Source organism: Cheilinus undulatus, linkage group 3 (assembly GCF_018320785.1).
Source record: "Cheilinus undulatus linkage group 3, ASM1832078v1, whole genome shotgun sequence".
NCBI classification, from domain to species: domain Eukaryota; kingdom Metazoa; phylum Chordata; class Actinopteri; order Labriformes; family Labridae; genus Cheilinus; species Cheilinus undulatus.
The window spans coordinates 44,380,964-44,392,886 of record NC_054867.1 but is presented as its reverse complement, the minus strand read 5'-3'; the positions used below and the strand labels follow the sequence as shown (position 1 = coordinate 44,392,886).

The window sequence follows — 11,923 nt, the reverse complement described above, 5'->3', positions numbered from 1 at the left end:
ACTTTAGCTCAGTTGGTGGAGTGGGTGTGCATACAACGAGGCTGTGGTCCTCTGGGGCTGCGTGCCTTACACGCTCTCTCTCCCCATTTTTCATGTATCTCTTCAGCTGTCCTGTCAAAAAAAAGTCCCAAAGATAAGCTTTCAAAAATTCAATAAATAATATCAAAGGGAACAGCAAATCAACCTCAGAAAGGCAAAGTGACCTGTTGTTTATGTGCTACTCTCACAGGGGACTCTGTTTATATCATGAGATATTATAAAGCCTGAGGGGTAGGGTTGCACTCTGCTGCTCTTCAGAAATGGACCCAGAGAGCAAGGGCATGTGTTGCCACACAGAATGCTGTGGATACGGATTATGTCCAATTTGTGGAATTAACATAGTAATACAAAGAGTATGGTCCAGATGTGCCCTGTTTAGTAAGTGTACTAAGATAACATTGGTTATGAATTGGCTGCGCCATACAAATAAAGACTGATTGATTGAAGGTATGTGTAAAACACAAAGGCTATGGTCTCACTGCAAGACTTATGAATGTAAATTTTACACAAAGACCCATTTCTTTTGATGGACACAGTCCTTATGAAATTGACACTGACAACTGCTTAAGCTCTTATGCGCAAAATGCAGCAGCTTGTCAATGAACTAACACAAGATGAGAGCACATTACTCCAATTCTCTTTTCCCTTCACTGGCTTCCAGCCCATTTCAGAATTGATTTCAAACTTTTAATATCTGTTTTTAAAGCTCTCTGTGCCCTTGCCCTATCCTGTTTATCTGAGACTCTAACTGTTTGTGAATGTGGCAGGGCTTCGAGGTCACCAAACCAACTTTTGTTGGAAGTGGCCATGCCAAAATCCAAACACTGGGGTGACTGAACTGACTGACTATACAAGGTGAAAAATCTGGTAATAGTCTTCCCTCTGATATGTGTATGTCTAACTTTGGCCTCTACAGATCAAAGCTTGGAACTTATTTATTTAGGATGGTTTTTAATACCTAGTAGTGTGGTGACACTTTGATTCTTGTAGTCTGTGTTTACTAATGTTTCTATGTTTTTATTTAAGGAACTTGTTTTGTGCTGTGTTTCAAATGCTATTCAGTTGTTTTTGTGTAAAGCACTTGGGCTGCACGGCAGCACAGGGGTTAGAGCTGTTGCCTCACAGCAAGAAGGTCCCTGGGTCGGTTCCCAGTCAGGGCCTTTCTGTGTGCAGTTTGCATGTTCTCCCTTTACATGAGTGGGTTCTCTCTGGGTTCTTTGGCTTCCTCCCACCACCAAAGACATGCTCATTAGTTAACTCTTAGTTGGCCTAAATTGGCTGCAGTGTGCCTGGTTGTTTGTCTCTATATGTCAGCCCCGGGATTGACTGGCAACCAGTCCAGGGTGCACCCAACCTCACGCCCAATGACAGCTGGGATAAACTCCAGTGCCCCCACAACCCCCAACAGGATAAGTGGTATAGAAAATGGATGGATGTAAAGCATCTTGGTCATCTTCAGGATATTGTAAAGGTCTATATAAATAAAGTACATTTACATTCATTCAAGTACACCAAATTTGAGCACCTTTACTTCTAGTCCCTTTCTTTGTTAGACAGAAATACAGCAATTTAATGGCACACAAGTTATCACTCTTGCTGTAGTGCAGGTAAAATTCATGCAGGAATTTTTAATGAGCTGGTCACAAAATATGACTGTAGCACTTACTGTAGTTTAAGTTCTCTATATTAGGAGCAGCTTTAAATTAACTAAGCTCCTTGTATATGTTATCACTTCAACTGGAATTGATTTTTATCATTTCATTAATCAATTGTGAGGTTCTGCTAATGCTTTTGTGTATTTATTCATTGCCTTGGACGGGTGTTTCTCCCGTTACTGTAGTGGTGGAGCAGAGCTATTCACTCACAACTACAGTTATATAATATTATGGCACGCCCCCCACCACCCCAACAGTTGCTGTGAATATTATGGGGGTCCAATGACTGACTAGGTCAAAGGGTCTAGCAGTGTACACAACGTGATATCTTAGTAAAATCAGACAACAGGGCACACTTTGCCAAATCCACCTCACTGACAGCACATACCTCCTCAGGTCCGTCCTGTCCCTCTCTGCAGCCATGGCCAGGCGTAAAGCAAAGAAGCCGCTGACAGACGACACCTCCATACTGCTGGAGCCATCAGCACCACAGTCCAAGAGAAGGCTGAGCTCATATACATCTTCAGCTTTGTTGTTCATAACTATCTTCGTGGTCGGGGTCAGCATAATGGGGTGGTTTTGTGTCTGGCAACAGCAGAGCATCGAGCAACTGTCCGACACTTTTACAACAATGCAAAAGAGAATCACAAACTTCCAGCAGGTGATGGCCACGACCGACGAACAGGTAAGTTAGCTAGCTAACTGTCTAACCGTTGGTTTCTGCCGACCTGGCTTACTGTAGATATGTTATGTTAAACACTTCAGTTTGTATTTTTTTGTCATACCGTTTATCAGGGAGAAATTTAACCCAAAACTGGTTTACTAGAAGGTAATTTCAGCGACGCGGTACGCCTGTCAATTACTTCTTGTGTAACTGGTTGAATCCGGCTAAACAGAACAAGATAGAGCGAAAATTAACGGTTGCTCTTCAAATTAAAGGCAATACGATTCTGTTTTTTTAAATACCGACTATTTTTGAGGAGATAAGCAGATAAGAATGGCTATACATGACAAAAGCTATGCACATTTTGAAGTCAGTTGAATTTTGTTTTATGTATAAGATGTTTTAAATTAATTTATTGCTCTGAGACATTTATTTTGAAGGCGCTGAGATTGTTAGACTTTGAACGTGGCTGACTTGATGCTTAAGTAGCACCTGTTTTTATTTATAGCTCATCCGGAGCGTGAGCAGCTTCATGGTCACGTTTTAGACATTTTAACATCTACAGCCTCAGAGGTTAATTTGAATATTCTTAATTATTGGCTATTAATTTCATACTTTCCAGAAATATTATCTATGAGTAACTGTAGCGGTGTTCGTTTCTGTGACATAGGTCGTAATGTTATGTGTTTTTTTAATCTTACTTTGTTTTTTTATTTAATGTATATTTTCACTTTAAATCTTGCTTACTGGCTTTTTACTGTTTTTTAAGACAGCATTATCAATAGGACAACACCTTGTAAGACCCTACCTGTAGCAGAAAAAGAGAGCTTTGTGGGACTTTATGCAAAGACAAGCCTGGATTTCAAATGCTTTATCTCATTCAAGCAACATGGCTCAAAAACAGTCTCCATCTCTAGACAGGTTCTGATATTGAGGAGAGGATCATGGCCCTTGAGAAGGCTCACAAACAGGCCCAGGAGAAGGCTGAGGTTGCCCAGGCTGCATCAGAGAAGCTGAAGAACTCCAATCTCTTCTCACAGATCTTGGACCTCCATGATGAGATGGACATCCGGTTAGCTGAAATAAACCAGGTCTCCCTGTCTGTCACAACTCTCCAGGGCTTGTTCAAGAACCAGAGCAAGGAGTTTGAGGCTGTGAAAGAGAGCGTTGTGGTTGGGTTGACCTCCAGCTCTGAACTTTCTGAAAATGTTGCAGAGCTCACAGATGCTGTAGCCAATGCGTGCTCCAAAGTAGACCAGCAGGTTGCATCAGTGGAGGCTCTTAATGCAAAGATACAGGGACAAGCATCAGAGCTGGAAGGGTTGAAAGACACAATGGACCTTCATAAAACTGCACTTCATACAAACAATCAGGAGATTGCTGCAATAAAGTGAGCTCAGTTTCACTTTACATAATTTATCTGTTTCTAAACAGTGCTACAATGTGGAGAGTGATTTATTTTGTAATTTGTGTGCTTTTCAGAGAGCTTATCAAGGCTGAACAGGCTATGCGGGCCCAGGCACTAAAAGAGATGCTGAATGCAGTGCAGATGACTCTGAACGAGCAGTTTTTCACTTCACAGACACTCCACAGCAGCGTCATGGCACAGCTTCAGAGTTTTCACAACCAGGTATCATCCCTCTTTTTTTATTTAACTGAGATTTGTCTTTAATATATCTGATTATTGAAAACATTTGGTGATGGATTGCTTTCAATTTAAAATTTATTGTCCCCAAGAGAAAGTTTGCTTTGTGACACCTTAAAACAGAGCTCAAAGATATATAGACTCAGTTACAAGAAATGCTAAAAAAAACAACAATAAAATACAAGAATACATTAACAGATAGTTGAGAGGAAAACCATCATCAGCTGTGAAAAAATGCCTCTTACTGGATCACTTTTATAAGATAGTTTTCAACGTGTTGGTTTTTAAGATGCAAATAAAACTTTTATGTCTCTCTCAGCTGGCTCATACTCCATCTTGGTCTTTGAAACCAAAGTTAAATGAAGAGAGCAATGCAGAAGAGGGGGTCATCTCCAGCACAGCACAGAATACTACTGAAATACAGGAGCACACAGCAGAAAATGAAGAGGCTGAGCAGCAGGATGAAGCAGAAGAAGTGGCAGAAGTTGCAGCAGAAAATGTAGAAGAAGAGGATGAAGCAGAAGATGCAGAAGGAGATGAAGAAGAAGAGGATGAAGCAGAAGATGCAGAAGGAGATGAAGAAGAAGAAGAGGATGTTGCAGAAGAAGATGAAGAAGAGGATCTAGCAGAGGATGAAGCAGAAGAGGAGTCATCAGAGGAAGAAACTGAGGAAGAACAGCCGCTGGATCAGGAGGCAGTAATGGATGTTGCAGAGGACGAGGAGGAAGAAGAAGTTACAGAAGAGGAAATGACATCAGAAGAGGAAGAGGAGGAGGACACGACAGGACAGAGTGGGGAGCAAGAAATATCTGAGGAGACAGCAGAGGAGGGGATGACAGAAGAGACAGTAGATGATGACATTATGGAGGAGGACAATTCTGTGGAAGGCGTAGCAAGCTGGGAGACTTTAGAGGAGGAACCAGCTGAGTTAAATAGTGATGTCACTATGGACAAGACTGAGGAGGATTAATAGTTAACCCTTAAATCCTCCACCAGTGAAGAAGACTGTTATTTTTTAAGTCTTATATAGATAATGGGAACCAGCTTTAACCGATCACTGCAAATGATTTCTAGTTTGTTTTGTTCCACCTGATTTTAGTGCTGGGAGATTAATTAAGTCTCAATTTCAATTAGCTTAATGACAAAATAGGAGTCTCTTGAGCTTGTGCCCCTCCACAGGTGGAGGTCTGTGCTCTCAGAAAAGGACTTTAGATGCTTAAAAGACTCACTGTCACACAGGCAGAATCTAAAGAAAAAATTAGAGTACACACTTTAGGCAGCTTATTCTGAACTAATTCAGTTAGTCAGGTTAGTCCTTTGCACCTGAAAAAAATGCCTAAAGTAAATGCAATTTTTCAGGGGGATTTTTCCTGTGTGAAGATATCAATTTAATCATCTTTTATACAATTTTAGCTTCCCACGATTAGCAGATAATAAAGGTTAAATGATTACTGTGCTACATGCCTTGTGGCTGAGAGCTAAAGAAAGATGACAGAATGGCAGCTGTTGGTTAAGAAAGTGGTCAAACATCCTCATTTAAATGAAACCGCTTTGCTTTGAGGAGTCAGACCTGGGGCAATTCAAAGATGTAGAATTTGTAAGATGTTTCTGGCTGCTCCTCAAGACAATACAAAAACGTTTTTCTATCCTGTTAAATTTGTGCACTAATGTAAATGTTGTAGGATCAATGATTAATGATATTTATTAAGTAAGATCTCAGTATCAAGGTAAATAATCATTATTATCATTTTTGCCATAATCGAGCAGCCCTACCTGTTTGGTTTTCAGCGACTTGATTGTGTTGAGAGTTTTCCAGATCAAAAAGATACAAAGATTTTTTTTCATACCTTTAATGGAAGTTAATTATGCATCAACATGTAGTTGATGAATTCATACTGATAGTATAGGTACATTATTTTCTTCAAAAAGAAGTCAAGATTTTATAATTTTAGCAGCTTGAACAGGAATATTCTCCGTTGTGTTTTTTACTGTGGCTCATGGACAAAGTTAAACGTTTATTGAAGTTATCTTTGGCTTTTGGAAACGCTAGTTGACCTTTTTCTCTGTTTTTATACTCAGCATACTAAAGAATTAATTGATCAATCCAAAATAAAGATTCATCTACAATGAAGATTAGAGTCCCAGTAAAATGTCTTTTTTGGCTTATTCCATTCTTGTGTCTTGTGAATTATTCAAATTTTTAAATCCAGTTTTTACATGTAACCATCATAGTTAAGCAACAGTTACTGGGAATAACAATGCATCAGTTTTTTGTTAAGCAAGTTCAAGAAATAAATAATGTGTACTGTATGTGACCAAAAAGCCATAAGACAAGTAAACAAACTTGGATTTTGTCAACTTACAACAAGATGAGAACAAGAAACATGCCAACTCTTTGTCTTAGTATCCAGAAACTTGGTGTGACTGTCCTTATGGCTTGTAATTTAACTCAAGTGCAAAAGTTATTTATGGTACATGTGTACGTGCTGTACATGTGAGTACATATGATTCCCTGGTACATGCTGATCTCTTGTCATGGAGCCCTTTTGTGAAAAGGTCAACGTACCATTTTTGCCAGCAGGTGGTGCCAAAGTATCACTACCAATGATCGTGACAAGCAACAAGTGTACTGAAGGAAACACTGGGCTGTCTTTGTTTTTTAAGAGGGGGTCTTTAAGAGAGCTACTGTTTGTCCTGTTGTTTAAAATGGTCAACCAAACTTAAAGACAGCCAGTCTAGTTTATAAATTACTTGCATGTTTGAAAAATAAAGGCAGGTTCAAGCGAAAGCCTCATTTAGTGCTGATATATTTTGTGTATCAGAAAGAGTTAAAGCAGCATGACACAAAAATAAGGCAAAATTCAGCATAGAGCATGTGCATCCACAGGCTGTGCACATAACAGCCTCACAGAGTGTCCATCATGATGGCTCAGAAAAAGACTTAAGAAATTTAAACCTCAGAGAGTGACAGCAGGGACAGGAACACTCAGCTGCTTGTGCTGGCTTTAGAGATGGAAATCCAACCATACATCTGTTCTCCACACTGTTTACCCCATTTAGAGTCAGGAGGGGCTGGAGTCAATCCCAGCTGACATTGGGAAGGAGACAGAGTACAGCCTGAACTGGTCACTAGTCAGTCACTAGTCACTGGCATACAAAGACAAACAAGGAAACACTCATACCTATGGGCAATTTAGCACCACCAATTAAAATAACAATCTTACCTCAGGACTATGGGGAGAAGCAAGGATGCATGGAGATAACCCACATGCTCTGGAAACATGCAAACACCACTCAGAAAGATCCTGTTAAACAAGAATTTGAACCATGAAGCTTCTTGCTGTGAGGCAACAGTGCTAACCACTGTACCACCACTTAAGATGGAAATGTATGTTGAAATTATGAAAACAAATGTGTTTTTCTGTCTTGTGAGTCCCAACACTTTCAAACAATTAAAGAAATTCTGATATGTATATATAGTTTTATAAATCTATACAGCTCACAGTTTAGTGCTCTTTTTGGTGGAGTGGGTCAAAGACTGTCAGTCACTCTACAACAGAAGCACTCTGATTGTAGCGGCATTTTGCTAGTTAAAGAAGAAGTAATGGATGTATGAAGAGGAGGACAATATGGGCTGGATCTCCTTCAGATAGAAATTAAGATATGCATGTGATAATATTAATAAGATAAAAAGTACAAATTAGTTCCCCCAAAGGGAGAAAAATTAGGGATTCTTGTAAATGATGATGCAAAAATGAAGAACAAATGTTCTTCTGATGGTAGGCATCAGGACTTTCATCGCTAGACTATGATGCTAGAAAAATTCTGACATGCTAGTCTTACGGAGTTGTGGTCGCAGAGCGTCTTGGGCGTGTTGTTGATTATGTCACACTACAATCGTGTTTGTCACTCCCGACATGCAAAATCAGGCCCAAGGTTTCAACGACTAGCTGTGACGTTGGAGTCAGGCCAAAATCTGGCTGAATTTGTGTAGTAGCCTTTGACTTGCCATGGTTGTTGGTAACAGACTGGCTGGTCTAAATATTTCATTGACTGCCGATCTGTTTTCTGACAGTTTCATGCACAACCTTCTCCATGGTTTACAGACAATGATTTGAAAATGCGAAAACATCCAAAGAACAGCAGTTCTCTGGGCTAAATTTGTCTTGTTAATGGCAGAGGTCAGAGGAGAACATGTTGGCTAGTTTGAGTTGATATAGAGGCAACAGTAACTCAAATAGTCACGTGTTACAACCGAGGTATGCAGAAGCGCATCTCTAAAGGAATGGTGTGTCAAACCTTGCAGCAGATGAGCTCTATGCTACAGCATGGACCACACCAGGTTCTACTCCTGTCAGCTAAGAACAGGAAACTGAGGCTACAGTTTGCAGAAACTTACCAGAATTAGGCAACAGAAGATTGTAAAACATTGCCTGATTGGATGAGTCTTGATTACTGCTGCAGTATTCAAATAGTAGGGTCTGGATTTGGTGTTGAAATGTAAAAGCCTGCGAGACCACCAACCACCGTGCAATGCAATGGTTGCTGCCATGCAGCTGGCTTATCAGATACATGCATTAGTGAGCAACTGAACAGGTATACCTAATAAAATGGCCAGTAACGCTATGTTGGCATAGTGTTAAGGTTTCATGTCATACAACTTCATGAGAAGTTTACTTTAAGTTTTTAAAAGATGCATTTAATGTGCAAAAACCTTTCATGAGTCAGTTTTGTCAGAAAAGCAGTTCCAAGAATCTCCTGTGCTGCACCACATGCACTAAATCAGCCTCACTTTAAAGTTCACTGTCTTATTTATTAAATTACAGCAGGTACAGGTGCAGCTTGCTCTTAAAGCCAAGTCTTACTCAGACTTGACTTAATTAGAGCTGCAGTGAAAGCTGAGACTTATAACAAAGCGCCTGGTCTATCTCAGCACTCACACTTCTCACTTCCCCCAACATTCAGAGTATTTTAGATGCATTTCAAACCATTTTACCCAAACCAAATGTTCTCTGTTAATTCTCATTGTCATACATATCCACTATGAAATACATTTGTCACATTCTTTAAGTATTTAAAACATGAGTTACACACAGATAGCTCAGTCCATTAGATTCCCTTTTAAGGAAAATAAATTACAAACAAATGGCCAGGCAGCTGGGTCCTGAGACATACACAGAAAGGTATGTTGGTGCCTTAACTGTCAACACGTGCAGCTTCCAGCTTCATTAAGTTCAAGAGATCTAAAGGCAATTATCAGATGAAGCACAGTGTGTTCTTCTAACCATCCTGAACTTTTTATATAGTGTTTTAAACAGTCTTATATTAACCCTCAAACTATCTCAACTATGCTTCTCTCTAGTGCATCTATTTAGGTTTTACTTCCTCTTTCAGATGTATTTACTATAAGGCATCTATATCCCAGGGTGAACTACTAAGACTATTAATACTACCACCACAGAAGACCTAAGATAACATTCTTACATTTTACTGTTTCCCAGTGATACCAAGGGATTTCTAGTTCTTTTCGTGGCTGATCTCATTTATCTCATGTCACTATGGTTACAAAAGAACAAAACAAACAGAAATAGGTTTAGCTTACCTCATTAGTTTGGACAATGGCTGCATGGCATGTTGTGGACTGACCTATCATGGTGAACAGACTATTGTTTTGTTTTCTAGATCACCAGAAAATTACCCCATCAATGTAAGAGAACAAGCTTTGTTATCTCAGGTTAATGAGATAGATAATGATTGAATAATGATAAGGACAGCAGATTTGTTATCCTATAACAAGACTATTAGTCATGATCTTAGGAAAATCAACAGAAAATTAAGTCATTTCCATGAGAAACCAAACGCTGTTATCTTGCGACACGAGATAATGAGATTAAAGGTCAACCAGAAAATAACCACAAAGCACTCGTTATCACCTGAGTAGTGTGAAAATGCATGTCTGCCTTGGGCTTCTGTAGTTTGCAATTTTGTTTACCCTTAATAGAAAAAAAACATTTAACTTACACATGCACAGAGAAAAACACTTGTAAACCAGTTTGTTGCAAAGAAACCAACATATAGTTTATTAGCCAATCTAAAATGCCTGCTCTGAGAAATCATAAAGAATATTATTATATGTTTTAATGTTATTGCATCTATCTATTTAGAATAGTGATAGAGCACACCCATGAGCATTAATATGTAAACATGCCAGATTATGGTAATTGGCTGATTTCCCTCTGTTGTCCCTTGGTAGATTGATAGTGCACATACACAAAAATGTACATAAGGACCTTTCAAAAGAAAAAAACACATTAAGGGCTTCATTAGTAGGCAAAGAAAACATAATAAATAAAAAAACACAAAGGGGGGCTAAGTGAATTTGCACCAAGACAAGCCAGAAGTAAAGTTACCGTCTCAGGTAGCTCTAAGGGTCCATGATCATGCTGACCGGATTTCATCATGAGCTACTTTTGTCACATGACAGCATGAAAAAAAGGCACATTTTTCATTGAGCTCACTTCATGTGGAAAGCATGTTCCTACAACCTGGCACACCAGATGGATTTATTTCACACATCCATCCGGAAAACCTCTCAATACACAGTGTTTGGGAAAGGTCAGAGACTTTGAAAAAAAAAACTCAGAGGGTGATTGGATGAACGCTCTGTCTGTCACATCTTTATGTGGCAATCAGAGCAACAAAACACGTGACATAACCACTGTCGAGCTGCATCCCTACTGAAGGAGTAAACCCCACAATGCGAACCATGGCGACTGTAGACATGTAAGTACACGACTTTTGTGGTTTTTGAAAAGAAAACAACTCACTGCTGTTCTTTGCTCTTCTTTTACCAAAGACATGTTGTCAAATTCTGATAAAACTGGCGCAATAGCAGCATCCAAGCTAATCTTTTCCACCATAATGCACCGTCCCCTGGTTGCTGCTTGTTTACATTACGACTCTGCCGCGGCCAAAAGTACTGCCCCTTGACGCTGATTGGTCCTGTCACTTTCTAACCGGGCCCAAACGGTTAAGATAGGAGCTTTGCAAGATGGATTCGCCAGTAAGAAACAGAGATACGGGCGAATCCATCTGCTTTGCAAGGTGAATGATCTTAAGCTTTCTTTCAGTTTTTGTTTGAAGTCAATAGACCAAGTAAAACAGGAAATCTGATCATTTTAATTCAATATAAAACTTCATGTTACACATAGGGGACAGTGGAGCATGCTGTACAGGACTGGCACTTGTAGTTTTTTCATAATTTCAGCATATTTGTAATTTCTTTTTAAAATGACAATATATTGTTTTAAAGAACAATTGAAAAAAACATTTTGTGGGGTGTTGAGTTTTTTGGAGGCCATAATACAGTAAATTAAAATTAAAAATTACATAGTTTTCATTTTATAAAGTTGAGGTAGTACTGAAAAAGTTTATACTAACCATGAGCATGGTATACATTTTCTGAGTGGTTTATTTTGTTAAAAGAAAATTTACAAAATGGCAAAATAGCCAGTGGACCTCTAAGGGTTAAAGTACATATGGAGACTGGAGGTAACGTGCATGTGTAGTGCATAACTGCAATTACCCCATGAGCATTGTTTAAGGGTGTCTACAAAATGACTATTACCAATGCTGGAAAGACATTCAAAACTGTTTCAAGAGTGAAAGTCTTTTCAAAGTCCAAAAATGTCTGTTCACCTTTGAACGCTGGCTTGAACAGATATTAGGATTAAAAGAGAAAACATTGCCCTGGCATGTTGAAGCTATAGCCATGATTTGAGCAGGTTGAAATAAGTGAATTTAGGTTTGGTTATCTAGACCTGTTTTCACCCAAATTTAAAAACTGAAATTATGTTTAGGTCTCCCTTGGTAACCACAAAATGTACTCATACAGCAAGTGTATGCACACACTATTGCACA

At 39.2% G+C, this 11,923-nt stretch overlaps 1 protein-coding gene across 1 annotated transcript; it reads left to right on the top strand.

The window, feature by feature from the left end:
* The first annotated feature begins 2,032 nt into the window (after positions 1 to 2,032).
* On the top strand, positions 2,033 to 6,732 carry zgc:66479 (uncharacterized protein LOC327541 homolog). Its single transcript, XM_041782214.1, has 4 exons — positions 2,033 to 2,379; positions 3,276 to 3,748; positions 3,841 to 3,988; positions 4,323 to 6,732. Exons 1-4 carry the CDS (start codon positions 2,116 to 2,118, stop codon positions 4,971 to 4,973), a joined length of 1,536 nt encoding a protein of 511 aa, XP_041638148.1. The 5' UTR covers positions 2,033 to 2,115; the 3' UTR covers positions 4,974 to 6,732.
* The last annotated feature ends 5,191 nt before the right edge of the window (positions 6,733 to 11,923 follow it).